The sequence below is a fragment of the Hermetia illucens genome, chromosome 3 (genome assembly GCF_905115235.1).
Source record: "Hermetia illucens chromosome 3, iHerIll2.2.curated.20191125, whole genome shotgun sequence".
In the NCBI taxonomy this organism is placed as follows: Eukaryota; Metazoa; Arthropoda; class Insecta; order Diptera; family Stratiomyidae; genus Hermetia; species Hermetia illucens.
The window spans coordinates 25,252,893-25,270,156 of record NC_051851.1 but is presented as its reverse complement, the minus strand read 5'-3'; the positions used below and the strand labels follow the sequence as shown (position 1 = coordinate 25,270,156).

Below are 17,264 nucleotides of genomic sequence, written 5' to 3'. Positions count from 1 at the left end.
ATAATTTAACTAACATTGCTGATCACATAAATAGTCTTCCTTGATTATTCTTGTTGGCCGTGACAGAGCATCTAAATCTGTCAGATTCCAGGCTTCTTCTTCAATGGCTCGGTAGACCAAACTGGTCGCACTCAACTTGCATAGCAGAAACTCTTTAAGATTTAGTGAATGGCGGCTGCAATTATTAAACCGTAGCACCACGATGAAGGAAACAGAAAAACTTTAAGGTAGAATTAGTATCATTACTCAGTAGGGTCCAGTAATGTCTCCTCAAGAAACCTGACATAGTTGGTTTACGCCGAACTTCTCAGTTATTGTTTATATCCTTCCCGCAGGACTCGGATCCTGGTCTTGCTCTACCGGACTAATCAAGTCTCGGATAGCTCCTCCTACTACTCCCTCACTTTACGGAGCTCACACGCTATTTTCTATATTCGGCTCAGTTTTGAGACTAAACGCGGACTTAAAAGTGTCCAATAGCATCTTCTCATTTCGTGAAGGAAGAAAGGAGCTATGCACAGCTGCGGAGGATCTTTTCGTATAGTAGGTACTCTCTTAACCAAGCTGGGATACAAAAAGTTGATATGCCTTCAAGTCACACAACTGTCATCCAAACATTGACTAACATTAGAGAGGTGAACTAGTCCAGGGCAAACTATTGGAAAAGGTGGACGAATCACGGAAAAGAGCATGCGTTCCCAGTTTTTTACAGTTTGCATAAGGTCGCATCCAAGAAAAGAAATGGTTTACTTTGCAACAGTGTTACACAAAAACAAACTTTGTCAGAATGTGAAGTCGTGGTTCGAATCTCACTGATGATGGAGGGAGTTATGTAGTTGAGTGAATAACGGATATCAAGTTGAGGTGATAATTACAGTCTAGCGCAATAACGATGCGTACCCATCCGGTCTTCAAACAAAGTGCTCTGAAACCCACCAAAACCTAGGTTCGTGAAAGGACTCTTGTGAAATCCATAATTATTATTTTATGGGCTTGGACTTTGGTGCACAGAAAAACCAATCTAATTAAAATATAATACAAGTGTTTCCACAGCAATGTTCTTTGTGCTGCAAGGATGTGGCATCTTTTCCGGTTTCAAAAGGATAACAGCAGCTTCGTTCCAAATTACGGATGTATCGAAAAGACAGCGCGACCCCAATATGTACTACTATCATCTAATGCCACTTAGGGCAACACAATAGTAATAGTAGTGGATAGTGGGCTCCTACTGTCATTTCAATACGTCCTTAATTCGGAAAGAAGCAATAAAAGTCAAAGTGTCGGAAGGATATAACATGTGCATGCCATTATATCAAAGGTTAAAGAAACACACAATCTCTCAAAGGATGATCCTATGAGCAGTGTCTTATCTCTTAGTGCCTGTGCTCTGTGGAGTTTCCGTTCTCTGATGACAAGAATGGAAATGGTAGTAACAAGCAGTATTTCTCACAGACTTTAGTTTTCATCCCCTCATTCCAAAGTGGGGCGGCGAAAAGAAGGTCTTTTTTGGAGTTGAATTTTTGAATGGATCTGAGAGCCAAGTCGATCCTTGACCTCCCAGAGTTGTGGAAATGACATAGACAAAATTTTAGTCCTTAGGAACGCTCAGTTCAAGTTTCCCATGCATTCGCACACCAGAAATTTCTACGATCCTAGAAGTCAGTGGGTGACTATGCAAACCGGAATCAAACTGAAAGAAGCTTCAAGGGGCATTTTAGTACCTGTGAAACCAGTTCGCACGCCGCCTTTTCATATTTGTACACAAATAGCAATGAAGCCAGAACGCGTACTATATTTGGTAGTGACATTTTGTAACCTATTACCCTCCAGCCTGCATATAGAAAGGAAAGGACGAATCCAGAGCGACGACAAGTGTCTACAGTAATTCAATTGAGGAAGCTACAGTGTGCTCATTTCATCTTTGTTAACCAGTAGATTACCCTAGACCACCACCAGCGCAAGTCGTCAGAAGATTCGCCTGTGAAATAAAACGAGGAAGTTTTGGAAGAAAAAGTCCTTCAGTTTCTGACTTTCTCATGTGAAAAGAAATCTTGAGTGAAAAATTCCGTGTGGGGATGCACTAGTTTGCGTTAATGAACATCTCCCAACCTGGTTTATTGGTGTGATAAACAGCAGAAGATACAACTCCTGCGAAATTTCTCTAGGTAGTCTTTTCATACGCCTAGCGGTCCAGTTTAGAAATGCAACATCAGAGATTTGTCTATTTCTGGGTCAACGGCCTTTTATCCAAACAGATTTTTGGAAATGCTAGGAATAGCCAGGATTTCCGCTTGCATTCTTGAATCCCTCCTGAGGGTTTTGGTTTTCCTATTTGAACGGGCTGCACAACTGGTACTCCGCGGAAACATGCAAAGAAATACCTCGGAAGTAAAGGAATCGTAGATCGTCCAACCTCATAACAACTCTGATGTATCACTGTGTTAGTCATTTGCACGTGTTTTTCTCTCCTTTTAGTTTTTTTCAGTTGTTTCGATACCAACCAGCTGGAGGGATATTGGAATCATGGTCCTAGTTTTATGGGGCAATCATCGCAGCAATCAGAGTTTTCAAAAACTTAAGTTCCTTAGCACCGCAATCTGCAAAGATTTAGGTTTCTTGACGCAGGTACTTCCTCAAGGTACCGTGCAGTTATAGGACCATGGAAGGCCTGATGTAAAGAGCTAGTCTCTGCTATAATTTGAAGGATCTTCCATTTTATGACGTTGGGAGGTGTATTTTACACTTTGACCCACTAATCCTAGTTTTGAGTGAGTTGGATATTGGCGTCTTCCAATGTAATCGCATCGATGTATTTTTTGACTATTTACTTTCTAATTAATTTAATTTGTTTCCTTGTAAGATATCCTGGAAATATAAAAGATCAGCTGTTGCAGATGTAGTTTCCTTGGAAATTTGGAAGTATATTCAAGGATGACACATCGAGGATTGCCACAAAAGCTTAATCAAAGTAAGGGTACCAGTAAAGGCAATGCATGATATCCCCCACAAATTGGAAATTTTTGTTTTTATTTCCTATCTGTGGGACTGTTCAAGGAGTTATGTTCAGATAGTTTTGAGAGGTTTTATCTGTGAGTATCCTACCGGAACATCTAACAGTTCTGGGCATCCACTTACATATTTCTAAAAAAAGCTTGTCTCCAACTTACCCCGTAATAATTTCGAAACCAATCATATCTGGATCGCATTCCTCATAAACCTGAGCACTTCCTGTATCTACTGCACCTTCCTTATTAGCACTGGGGGCGGCATGTTCACTACTACCAGCTGCACTAGCCGCAGGCAATTCAAAATTGGTTTCCGCACTAGAAGCTGCCGGAGCTTCGACATGTGCCGCGGTAACCTGAGGATCATGATCGGATGCTGTTGCTACATTATCATTGACCGGTGCTTCGGCAGCTGAATTTCGAATTGAAGCTGATGGAGTATCTATCCTGGATCTTCGGGCACTCCATGTTGGAACTGGTTGTGTGGCAATCAATGCACATATTAGAAAAATATACGTTGATGATTTTAACGACAACATTTTTGTTGATTTTGTGTTAGAATTGTGATGAAGGTGATGTTTTGATGGTTATCTGGAAGAGAGGAAGGAATAGATTAAAAAAAAATGTTCAAAATATTAAATAAATTATGTAATTATTTTATAAAAAATTGAACTCTTCTTCAAAACGAAGGGTTTTGTGTTAATTTGTCTGGTTTTTGTTTTTGTTGAACGGAAACAAAACCAACTTCATAAAGGTCATAAATATCACAGAAAAACGTGATCGAATTCCCAATAGAATCTTCTCAAACATTTGCTACTGTAAACGGTCCCATTTTTCACGAAATGTCCTGCTGCTTTTCCCACCTGATTCTCTCCCGAAGCCTATCTTTTGGTAATAGAAACTTCGAGCCCTATGTGACACCAACCTTTGCATCCAACTAGGTTCCCGCACAACTTCATAACCCGGACCTTGTGAACTTGTACCAAAATCGTGTCGTCATTTTAATACATTGCGGACATTTTCCTTCCACTGAACAATGTTTCCCAGCCATTTAAAAGGGCAGGTATTGTCTGCTTTCCCATTCAATAAGGAATTATTAAATCTACACGAAATTTACCATACGCCCAATATCGAACGAGTTAGACTCAGCAGGAGTGAATATTGGGGAGCACATAGCATGAGAGAACGAACTAAATTTTGTAGTCGATTTGATTTGTATCTTTTTTGCGCTGCTTAGCTTCGTGTTTTTTTTTGTAACATATGCTGCATGTGTTCGATATAAACATTCTCCTCCAGTTCGATGACTCCAAAACAAACTATTGCAAGTGTAGGTTTGCACTTTGTATCTAAGTCCGTGAAGCATTTCGACGAGGTTTTTTATGTTCCAGTTGCATATTTCCCTTTCAATGAGTCTTGGCGGAAATCATCTTTTTTTCCTCTTGCGTCTTCTGTAATCTTAAGAGTGAACGTTGGGGAAAGAATGAAATGTTTATATGTGGAATAAAAATGGAAAACATGCTCGAGTTGACATAGCATCATAATTTCAGTTCTTCAGGATGCGAGTATCTTAATAGAAAGATTGCAGACAGAAACGTAATCGGCTCAGAAAAGGCTTCTGTTGTTGATCCCAAGAGGGGTTATCGGTTTGAATCGTTCGAAGATAGCACGGTGAATTGTGGACAGGCTGGGGACCACCTTCAAATGGTTTTATTTAAGATGATTTATGACAGATTTATGGGCAACCTTAGGAGACTTCCTTTGTGCCTGCCGAAATTAAGGCTTTTTTACGATCACCTTTTGTCGAAACAAGTTGTCCCAGAACTAATTGCTTTAATCATTTCTAAGGTAATTTTCACAGCTCAAAGCATAAAGTCATAATTCATAAGAGCACCCGATCTCCTAATAAATTTCGGATCCGGAGACCTGCTCCTTTGACAGTTTCAAATTTAGGCGACAGCGCGCTAGCCCCTTAGACTCTTCCTTTCACCAACGACAACCCTTACATCATCGTCTACAAGACCATTCACTGGTGCTACTGCAGTCATGCTCCAAGACCAGTTGTTGTGAATTATCTTACGTTTCAATGAGATGCACGCATTGGAGGAAACGTGAGTTTAAGTAACTTAAAAAACGAATAACTAAAATATTAGATATTTATGTAAAATAGTTTTATTGGAACCATATTGAAAGGAAAAGGAGAGTTCGGTTAGTGTACGATCTGGAAAGGGGGCTTATTTAAAAACCTTGAATTTACTGGATCGAATTGCTATCAAATTAGATAGAAGATCTAATTTTATTAACACAAACCGGAGTGGCAATGATTTCTCGTTACTTAAAATGGAACGAATTGGTAATATTTTCAATAATAAATAGCCAAGTTTATGGGGCGCCTGATGATAGTGGAATGCAGCATCCACAATTCAAGTAAGCTTGGAGCTGCCCAGGCACAAAAATAGGTGACTCAACAGGTTCAAGAAATGACCAAGGAATGTAGCTCAGATAGAACGATATTGGAGGCTCAAAATAAAATTGAAAATTTATAGGAAGAACCTAGGGCCTAAGATGGCGAAGGCTTGCGAGTTGTGTGAAGTCAAGGAAAATTTGGCCCACTTATAACATAGCCCGATCACGAGAGCTCTTGTGCCAGACAAGTGCAAATGCATTCAAGATTACGGCGGTATACCGGGGCACTGGCCCATAGGGGACCATGCCGCCAGGCTCGGCATATCCTACAATTCGCATTGCCGAAGCTGCGGAGAAGAAAGGGAAACCCTTATGCACTTTCTCTGCGATTACCCAGTTCTAGCTAGACAGTTCACCCGTTGGAGAGTGCCGTCCCCACGTACTCGGACCCCACGTACGAGCAAGGCGATCAGACCCGAGTCTGCAAAGGACTCATCCGAAGTGGCTCTGCCACGAAGCCTCACCGGAGGTTATCTGGTACCATGGGAACCGGGATGGCCCTCTGAGAACATATGCTCCAGGAAAATTCCTGGAGGATTTGTTCTCGGTCCAGTTATTTGCGGTTTGTCCCCTAGTGGGAGATTCATGGTGGTTGTGGTTATGCCTACATCGCGGGCAGAGCTCTTCTGAGCTCAAGCGTGGAGTTGCCGTACCCCTTAGTTGCGGCAGAGGTGTTAGATAGGCCTCGCATCCACTGGTATGAATGCTGAGCCTGCACTCAGTATAAACCAGTACCGCTGTGCTAGTCATGGCGGGGCTCTGATTATGGTCCCAAAATCAATCCGTGTCCGAAAAGGACGTGGGATTATGCCTACACGGCAGGTACTCACGTTAAATCCCCAGGATTTTCAGCTCTAGCTAGAGACAGGCTACGGACACTGGGAAAACCATTTTTTGGGGACCTCAGAGAGATTTCTAGCTGCAGGATGGGCAGAGCTGCTTTCCTTCGTGAATCCTACGGGCTGGCTCTGAAGATCCGAGCCGGCTAAACTCTGCCTCCCTGCTCTCATAGCAGCAGTCACGGTCTTAGGAGTTTGGGGCATCAAAACGGCGCACCACAGAGCTAATTGGGCTCCTCGGAGCGGCCACTGATACCTACCATAGGAAGAGCTGCGACCACAAAAATGTCTCCATTGCATTCATTAGACACAACTTTCAATTCAGTATGAAAATTCTAAAGAAGAATGAAGAAGTCATGCTATCTTTCAGGCGTAAATGCTCGAACGTTGATCATGTTCCATTAGATGGTCCCGACCCTCAGATCGTATCCACAGATACTGAAGCTCCCATTCAAGATGCAAATTCTATCTATCCCAACAAAATCTACTTCCTCATTCTCTCCATCAAACAAATCGCTACCAATTTCTTCTCAATTTCCCTTCTATCTCAATTCCCTTTCAATATCACATCGATTCATGTAAACGACCTTCATCAGCCACACTTTCTAAACATCCCAGCACCTACGCGGAAATACATACAATAAAATTGTACAAAATCATTCCTAAACCATTTTAATCGATACAAGAGGCAAAAGATCACTATCAACATGATCACTTTCCGCCAACACCATTCACACTACAGATTGCGCGTTCTTCCCGGTTTTCAGTCTCATTTTCCATCTCAATCTCAATCCTATTTTCTGGCCAAGACCTTCATCCAAGATTAATGTGCAAAATTGCGTTTAATAATTTTTTGAGCCCATTATCTGGCAGTTTTACGATGAGAGTTGAATTCCAAAGTCTCTCAGCATAAGATGATGATCACCATGTGGATGACGATGAGTGTAGGCGGATGGACCAGTTGGTGGACATTGTCATCATTTGATGATCATCATGATCATCATGATTGTTGCAATCGTCTTTGATAGTCGGAAATATGATGATGATTTAGTGGGGAATTTTGTTGTTTGTGTTTGGTAGATTTTTGTATCTTTTTTGAATGATAACGAGAAGTTTGCATTGGGGTAGAGTTTCAAGAGTAATTGCATTAAATTTATTTGATGAGATGGCTTAGCTCAATTTGTGATCAGGAGCAGTCTGCAGTTCTTGAATTACAGAACGATAAACTAAAATAAAGTAAATCAAGCTCATAAATACTATTTGGTGGGCCTGGAATACACGCTCTTGGAAATGTCCTTTAAAACATTGATTTCTTCTACTTGGATCTAAGTCCCATTCAATGGCAAACTTGGGCCGGGAAGCGTGTGGATATAGATCTTGGTTGCCTTTAGTTTTCATTGTTTTGGACAGCCCTTGATCTATTAACGGCCAAATCTATGTTGATTCCAGTCTTTGCAAGATGATTGTCTTCAAAGGACAGTATTTGTCCATCACATCCTTGGCGAACTTCTTGGTTCTCATCACGGTAGAGGTAGATTTATATGAATCTCCTAACCTACCAGAGATCATAGTCTGGATTCAAACATCCCCAATTCCCAAAGAAAGAATGGAGTCTAAAATTAGGAAAGATAGTTGTTCGATTTCAAATGGTGCCTTTTGCTTATCACCTGAAAGTCGCTGCGCGATTTAAGGAACGTCCTATTGAGCAGAATGCCTTAAGACAAATAGCTTGTTTGGACTCAAAATGCAGATTTGTCGTAAAAAGGTATCCAGATAGAAGTTGGCCCTATTGTCTCCGAAAATTTAAATGTAAATAAGCCAAATAAGCAGGTAGCCTCTCTTCCAATAAAACAGATTCTGCCCTAGTAGCAGAATGGGATGTTAGTGGTTATTGGTAGAAGGTCTACTTTGAAAAATCGTGGAAAAAATTTTTCTTCGTTTTAAAAGGAGATTCACCCACCCCTGCCCTTTTTATGCACTGCTGGTCCAGTTTTTTGTCAGGAATCATGACCTAATGAGTAACAATTTAGCTTGCCAATGAAGTTACCTTCTTTCGAAACAGTTTATGTTTTAGGTCGCTACCCATATTTGGTAATGACCTTGGTGGTGTCCTGTAAATCATCCACACTATCCCGACCCCACCCAAAATATTTCAGATTTTCTAGACATCACATTTTAGTACAAATGAGTTCCCATGCAACAAATACCAACAAACCGTAAACCATGAGATCTCCGCAGGATTCATTGCCAAAAGGGTGGCAAATGCTAGAATTATATAGACGATAGTCTGTCATTGTGGTGCCCGGATCTTTTGTCACTTTTGGCAAGTGTCCTGGTTTTCACAATTGCCACGGGGCTAGCAAGAGATTCGCATTCAACTGTAGAATTTTCCCACGGTTTCAGCGAAACATGGTGGAGATGGAGTGGCATATGCTACCGGGGTATCGTTTACGGCCTAAACTGGATCCTGTTCACTTGGAATTTCTAAGATTTTACTCCTAATGTTGGGTCAGTATTTTTTGGATTCACTTACGGTATACAGCACTAAATGAGTAATTACATCGTGGAAGAAGCCAAGTATATTGTTGTTAGGTTATATACAGGACAACCGGAAACTTGGAGGGGGCGAGATTCTTTCCGACTAATCGACCTCTAAAATGTCTGGAGGCTTCATAGGTCCGGGGTGGGGGGGGGTCATTTAATACAAATGTTAAATCATTGTCGACTGTAATGCCAGAAACGAAGAATTCGATTGAAGAGACAGCGGAACTCCTTGTTTATCCGAAACTTAAATGCTTGAAAGCAAGAATAAACGTAACAACAAGACTGTCGTCATGAAACGGAATGATCCTTCTTAGTTAGCTCCACCGCGGCAACTAAAGTAAAAGGACTATTAGTTACCACGCGGTGATTCCCTAGTCAATTCTTCGGGTTAAGAACTGTTACAAACGCCGTAGCTTGAGACTACATCTATGCACAATTTGGAGCAAGGATGAAACGGAGGATTCTCATAAGAGCTTCCCCTTGCCCTGACATAATATCGAAGGTTTAAGGTAGATTGAGGTCACTTTTCAGTAAGTAACTGGAATCATTTAGTTTAAATTTTTTGTATGTGTTTTTGGGTATGATCCATAGTTACACTTGTCAATTCCACTTGGAATATAAAAGTGAAATTTGACAACAGTCTTTTTCGGGCAAGGATTAAAGTTTGAGATCACAATCAAAACCTTACCGTGATTTCTAGTGGTACCGATTTGCACCGAGTTTTTCAGTGGATCAGTGGATTTCCGGTCTATTTAAGACTTGTGTCGCTGAATCCAGAAAAAGCTCTATCTGCAATGTAGGCATAACTCAGTGATCATGAAGCTACCACGAAGAGATTGACCGCAAATAATTTCCCAAAAAATGTTCTCTGATTTCATTCGGATTCGCATGGCAGCGGATAACCTCCAGTGATGCTTCGTTGCTGAGATTATTTCATAGGTCACTCTTGGAGACTCAAATCTGTTTGCGCATCTTGAGTACTTGGCAACATCACTACAAGAGTGAAAGGAAAATTTGTTGTTTTTTTCATACATTTGTAATGGATGATGTGAGGAGGGTCAGATGATAAATCGATTAGACCTCTTTGAATAGACACAGCCGCCGATCCCCTCGAAATGTGTGCCATTGCATCGTCTTGCAGGAGGCAAATGTCCCCTATGTCCATCTCATCTAGTCGGGTGAAAAAAATGTCTGTAACATGTTTACATATCAGTCCGAATTCACTGCCGCTATGACTTCATGTTCCTCAAAGAATAAGGGACTAATAATTTCGGCTAAGCGATTTGTACATCACACTGTGACTTTAGGTGAATGCAAATGCTTTTGATACAATTTTCGAGTATTGTTGTCAGACCAGTAGCGCATGTTTTCTTTGCTGATGGATCGACACAAACGAAAGTCGGCTTTATCACTTAAAAAAAACAGTATTGTCCTCAGGAACCACTTCAAAAAGAACCTCACACGCGTTTATCGAAGAATTGAAGACAAGTTCACAAAGTTCTTGCACAATCACCGTCCTGTAAGGATGGAAATAAAGATCATTATGAAAATTTCTCCTCACAGAAGGTTCAGAAAGTCCAAGGGCAATTGCGTGTTTGTGCGCAGAACGCCATGGTAATGGCAGCATTAAAGCTCTCACCGCTTCAATATTCTCCGGAGATCTTATGGGCTGGGGGGCTCGATTTCTTTATCTTGTGGCACCTGCAGTTTGCCTTTCGGTCCAGGACAGGGGCCAACGGGGCTAAATTTGAGGGATGCTGAAAGATACACTAGGTTGCGATCATAGAACATCCGCTCGAAAAGTGGGCTTCAAATGTAAAAGCACGCTTTTGACGATTGACACGTATGATAGCGACTGGACTGTGTCTTGACAAAACTTTGAAATGAAACCACTAGTGCTCCGCTACGAAATCAACCGACTGAATTGTGCTCATTTTATTATGCTGCCGCACCACCCTATATTTTAACGACTTAACTGGGCGGCTGAACAGTAAAAGTGGGTAGAGGATGCATGTAACATCACAAAAGTTATATGAATTTATCACAAAGGTGATATCATTTTAGTGATGTAGTGAAAGTGATATCACCTTGAAGTGTAATATCAGATTACCATCTCCAAGCATGGTCCAAACATCACAACATTACCGCATCACTATCCAGTAAAGAAGTGATGCTGATATTGTTCTTGGTATAAGTAATGTCTTATAATGTCCGTGCCGATGTGAATTCACATTTTAATACTGTAACGTATTGTTCGATACATCACGCAGTTCTTCCTAGTATAAGTGATGGTGACAGCTGTGAATGCCGTTGTTGACTATCATTTGTAGATCTGTTGGTGATAGGATTTCCTTCTTGCATATATCATTAAGTTCGTTGCATATGAAAATAGCTTACTGTTATATAAGAAGATTCCCTTCTTTTTTAAGTGATGCTGGTGATATAGCATCACATGTATCGTTAGGCTAATGAAAAGTGATGTGATATCATTCATTTCGCGCATCTCTACTGAGCAGTTCCTCGGGAATTTTGAAATGACAATATTTCGCACAATTGATTTAGGATGGTTGGTCGACACCCACTACAGATCTAACGTCCTTGTAAAAGGACCCCAAATATCTGATTCTATGCTTGAAATGTCTTTTCAAATCCCACGTTTTTGTCAATAGTGCAAGGGACAACAACCAACAATATGAGAGGGATATTTGTGTATGGTGTGATGCTTGACATCACAAACCTAGATTTTGTCAATTTGTTAGTATTCTGTCTAGTAGCTCTTTGGGTCTTTGGGTCACAACTTAATCAGTTAGAAATTCAAGTATTAATTGTGTTTTGTGGGGTTTGAAGTTATCCAAAATTTGGTTTAATTTACTTCGCAACCATTTGTGAATTGTGATGAGGAGTGGAGCGGAAGCTAGCCTTTTCTTTTTCTAGCTTAGTTAGCTTGCCCTTACTATTGTCCATTGCAAGTTATTTTGTCGGGGGTTGATTACCTCATATTGTTTGGGGAAGGATTCATGTTTGTGGATTGTGATGTCGGTTTTTGGTTCTACCTAAGTTTGTAGGTATGTGAAAGGTTATTCCGCGCTCTGGAATGGGCAAATTTCCATTTGAAGAATCGAGTGGCAAGCGGGGCTTCAGAAAAAAACCTCAGGTTCTTGAGAGTTGGTTTACCTACCGCAGATTTGAGAGGTATACTAAGATCCTCATATTTAGGCTTTATGTGTGTGATAGTTTTTCATTGCACCAATCTTTCCCTTTATCGTGAGGAACTTTTGAGAGATGTTTTGAAAAGATCCCCTTTTATCCTGATACAATTTTATTCACTTGCTGGATTCGGTGCAATTTTATCTTAATTATCACTGCTGTGATGTGTTTTGAAATTGGTGTCATAAGTTGGATACAATTCAGCTCATCATCAATACACAATGTTATCGTTCCCTCTAAGTCCTTCATAGTCTTCTTGGAGTGTTCGCTCCATCCACGGTGAATATCCGACTTCTAGTGCTCATTTTCAAATTGCATAAAATTTAATAGTCATAGTCGTGCTCCTATTTCTTTCAACCTCCAGCCTTAGCCCAGTGATTTTTAATAAATACGCGGACGCACTTTCCTAGACCACATCTCGCTCTTCAAATATGAGTCCAATAACAAAAGTCATATCTTTGTATGCTTTGGATCGTGCCTTAATATCCAGGCACTCCTGAAGATACTAAAAGTGGTTACGATTACAAATAGAAAAGTGCATTCGTTTCGCTCCACCTATTCAATGGTAAGCCCGGTATCACGTCGTACAGGAAAAGCGAAAGCCTAGCATTTTCTTATTTATGTTCTAAAAAGTGAATTATGATGACAAGTGGAATGTGTTAAGTTCATATTTAAACAATAAAATGTCCGGCGTACGAGAAGACATTGGCAAAGTGCACACAAACCGACTATACCGCAGAATATTGAATATTTCAATGTGTATCAACTTGTTGTGCGCAACATAGTTGTATCTTCAGAAACGTTTAGACATTACAGATACTTGTTGGTACCTAAATTGCGGACATCAAGTGCCCAACGCTAAACTTGTAATTCCAGCCAATATGTGCATATTTCTATCTGTTTTCTCCCTACTCGGCATCCATGATATACTGAAACATCTAACCGAATGCACTTGTTTCCGCCAACACACATGCCTAACATGTTTTCGAAAAAGGAAAGGTTACGTACGTAGTCAAGAGGATTATGTGGAAAAAAAATTGCATAACCAGATCACATCACTTCATTTTTGTTATGCCAATGAAAAGTGAGTTTTTCGACCTCGTGTTTTGTTGCATTTTACACGCATTCAGAAATGACCGGCTCGGACAGACTTGGAGGAAGCCGGAATATGAACAGTTTTATGATGGTCATCTCCTTGGTGATTTGTGTGTTAAAGGATGAGATGACCATTCATAATTTGAAGTTATGAGGAAATGCATGTTCTTCATTAAGGCAGACCATTACCGTGTGTCAAGGTATGTAAGGAAGTAAGAGGTTTGGGGTTAGTGTAGCAGAGAGAGAGGCAGCGATCCTACTGTTTTATGCGAGGCTTGCTTGGAGACGAAAAAGTATCTTTTAAGCCACGTTTGTTTCTCATGACTGCTGCCTGGACCATCGTGCCAACATAGCCCATGAACAGCCTTCACTCAAGGTTAGTCATTAGTGGCTAGCAATCGGTACATATGAGAGCCTGAAAGACCTCCTCTTTCAAGAAGCTTTACCTGCCATCGAACCTGATCCTAACAATATGAAAACGTGCCCGAAGTAATCGGATATGTCTTCGGGACTATATCCACTAATTTCGGTCTCAATTATCTCAATACCATGCAGAACTCATTTGCTCAATGTTCTTCAATTTTTAATCTTAATCCGTCTATTAGACAAAACCCTCGGTTTTTTTGCAATTTTGCAGTAGGTCCACATAGGCAACCATGAGGTCCACACTCGGCTGACGACTATATATTCCCGACATTCGCATCTAATGTGTGAGACTCCCCTCTGGGTTGGTGGTATCAAATTTATATGTAGTATCATTAACTGAGTGAAACGTGATATTATTAAATTGTTCTTTAGTTGAAAAACGTGTGCAATAATACCGAGTTCACTTGGTACGCCGCCACTATATATGGTGGCCTGATCCACCCAACACTATGAGGTTCATTCCGTAGTAACCTTAGATCGATGCGCGGTGAAATTTAATTTGAATTAAATTGTGGATAAAATGTATCTTATGTTACGTAGATATTAGACGAGATGGCGATTAGTATGTGAGGCTCCTGAGAAAAATTGGATTTTTAAGGTATCTTGGATGGTTTTTGTAGAAGATATTTAAATCGTGTCTGGAAAGTTAGATAATTTGAAAGTTTCAGTTTCACTGATCACCGCCACCCAGTGAATTTTATGTAGCGTGAAATGATGATGAGTGATGCCGATAGGGGGGTATTTCAATGATTGGCTTTTATGGCTCATTGAAAACGAGCGTGGAATTTTGTGAAACTCTGAACGTATAAAGTGTTGTTAATTGGCCCAAGGAGAACCTCATTTTCTATAGAATCTCCGGGGAAAGAATAAAGATCGAATATCAATTTTATGCCAATTCCAGGTTTTGACTCTTTATTTCATCGCTTTCGGGTTTCCTTTTGATGTACATCCATCATTCCATTTTGACAACATTGAAATTAATTACGAATACCGTCCCTGGGTATCCAGAGAGTTATCGATTAGCTTATGGTCGTTGGTCCTTATGATCTTCATCTCAACTTCATTTTTTTTCCAAACTGCTTGGGTCGAAAGACATTATTGGAAAGCGTGGGAGATTTTGCCTTCTTTCAACCGGACAGCTACCACTCTGGGCGGCGGTATTCCAAGAAAGATTTTTATATAATTGGATTCGGTTCCGCTCAATTAGCGTTTCCGAGGAAGGTTTTATTGTTTAATAAAGCTTATTGCAGATACGAGCCTGAGTGTGTACTTTTTGGAAGAAGTTATAAGGAGAATAGAAGCCAGATTTTCGATAGCTTTTCTTAGCATTTAGACTGCATCGAAAGTAGTTATTCGTTACCCTTTTGTTTGTTTGACAAAGATAGTATGTCAATTATCGCCTTATTGGCCCATATTATATTTCTTATTATTTTATTTGGGAAAAAGCCTCGGCCTTTTCTCTCTCCCAAGAAATCACTTATGGGCCTAGATGGAAAGGGCATAATGAAACTGAAAAGTTTGGTGCATTTCCGGTTACTTTTAGCAAATTTGCCCCTTGTCAAAACCTTATTTTCGTGGTCTTCCAGAATCCTATAGAAAAAACTGTGCATTAGGTCCTTATGAGGAAGGATGTCGAATATTTCGACGAATATTTCTTGGAAGAATACGGTCAAAAGTAAGTCCTGCTCTCATTTTAATTCATGTTTAAACGTAGTGTCAAACGTGGTCTATATACTGCCCTAAAATCTCATACTTGTTAGTTTTTTTGAAGAATGAAGGAAATAAAAAATGTCGAGCGGCCAAATTAGTGATTGGTGGTAAATAACGAGGCAATAGGAGCATTTCATGCTTACATAACCAGAGGAAATATAGTGTTAAATCAACAGCTTAGCTACCTTCAATATACCCATAGATTTCTTCTAATTCGTCCTCGATAACTGCAGTTGTATCAAGTGTTGAAAAATTAGATTTCGGTTTCCCCCGCAGCAGGGGCGACTAGTCGGACGTTTTGCTCCACCTCTGGCAAGTCATCGTGATTCCTTGTGTCAGTGCAAAATCATATTATGGTTCCGAATTATGGTGGCGACTAAACCGCTAACTGGCGCCAAAGCTGGTCGGTGCAGAATTTTTAGTCAGGGATAGACAATGTTCTGAGTTCTGAGTGTTCTTATTTTTTTTTTGTGCATAGACTTCTCTTTTTGGGCGAAATATACAAACTTTTGACAGATTTGACTTGGATTTCGTCCAGGGTAACCAGGGTGTGAACAGAGAACTTTGTCCACCTTCTCAAATGGCAACTGAAGTGGCGAATCAGCACGATTCCCTTATGAATTCTGTAGCTCTTGGTCGGTAAATATGTCAGCTAAGACTAGCTTCTCTCTTCCATTCCGACAACCTAAATTTTGCTTTATTGTTAGTAATACTAATAGAGGATGTATATGTGGTAGCGCTATTATTACTAAACGCTCTTGGTAAAAAATTTCTGACCAGAAGCTGTGTTTTTTTCGCAATTTTCGGTTCGCGGAGGTTCACCTGTAAAACAGCCGGCGCACATGGTGAACCCCATTCGAATCGATCAGTCTCGGAGTGTTGAAAAAAGGGTGAATCAAAAGGGAACAAATTATTAAAACTATCGATTCCTGAACAATTTTGAGGTTTCGCTGCCAGAATTTGTCGATCATCATTTGCTGTAGAGCCAACTTCACTTCGTTAAAATCACTGAATATAGTAAGCAACCACATGAAGAGGGGCACACAAACTTCCTAGGCTATAGCATTTCCGAGTAAATACCACTCATTCAGCTCTGACCAATGCGTGCTAACGCGTTTTTGAAAACATTGGTGGTCATACCCCATATCGTAATTATGATAACATGCAACATTCAGAGGCCAACAAATTGCGTGCAAGTCATTCATTCCCAATCATCCCACTTTTTATCGAATTTTTCCTAGTTTCCACAGAAATCATAGTTGGACTTCTGCTGACTTGAGGATGAATACGCCTTAAGTTCCTATTAAATCCACCAGGGGTCCTTGATAAAAACATTTTATCTTCCGACTTTTACAGCTTGGCCGATGACTACCAACCAATTTTTAAATTGGAGGAGGGGCTCGGTTGAGGATTGTCATTAGGTTACCGGAGTCGTAAAAAAGGAAAACACGCATTTAAACCCATTAGGAAAGAAGGTCCAGAAAAGATAGTCAGAGACTGTTCCTGTTGATATTTGTCCTTCTCGATAGGATTATACTCTGGAGCTGCTCATAGTCTCTTCAGTCTTCCTAGTGGAAACGGTAGGTGAACAAATTCGTTCAGAGAACGGTTATGATTTCCTTATGATATGGTAGTGGAGATTCTTCGGCTTACGGTGTAGGAAAGAGTTTGCAGAAACTACGAAAAGTTGTAAACACCAAGATCATCCTCACCGGAAAGGCCTTACTGATACTTACAATCTCTAACAAGAGTTTAATCTGCCAAGGGTCGTAAAAAGATGAAAATTTAATACAAAATTAGAACTAATATTTGGTCCTTAGTCTTTTCATTTTAAGAATGAACAGAAGAATAAACAAGTCACCAAAGCCTGGAATGTCACTCGGAAGAACTGGTAGAAATCCCACCCCCAACACCTTCCAACTTCAATCTTTTTCTATGTTGCCTTGGTTCAATAACCGGTATTCGGTCTAGGCTT

At 40.4% G+C, this 17,264-nt stretch overlaps 2 protein-coding genes across 6 annotated transcripts in view; one reads left to right on the top strand and one right to left on the bottom strand.

Moving 5' to 3' along the window:
- LOC119650660 (autophagy-related protein 16) overlaps nucleotides 1–17,264 on the top strand; it is a 440,786-nt gene that overhangs the window by 133,053 nt on the left and 290,469 nt on the right. The gene's annotated exons all lie outside the window — the stretch shown is intronic.
- Nucleotides 1–17,264, bottom strand: part of LOC119650659 — a 220,773-nt gene that overhangs the window by 88,355 nt on the left and 115,154 nt on the right. Inside the window, exon 4 of the mRNA XM_038053594.1 lies at nucleotides 3,168–3,596. Within this exon, the coding sequence (XP_037909522.1) occupies nucleotides 3,168–3,544 (377 nt within the window). The 5' untranslated portion in view covers nucleotides 3,545–3,596. The remainder of the gene's footprint in view (nucleotides 1–3,167; nucleotides 3,597–17,264) is intronic.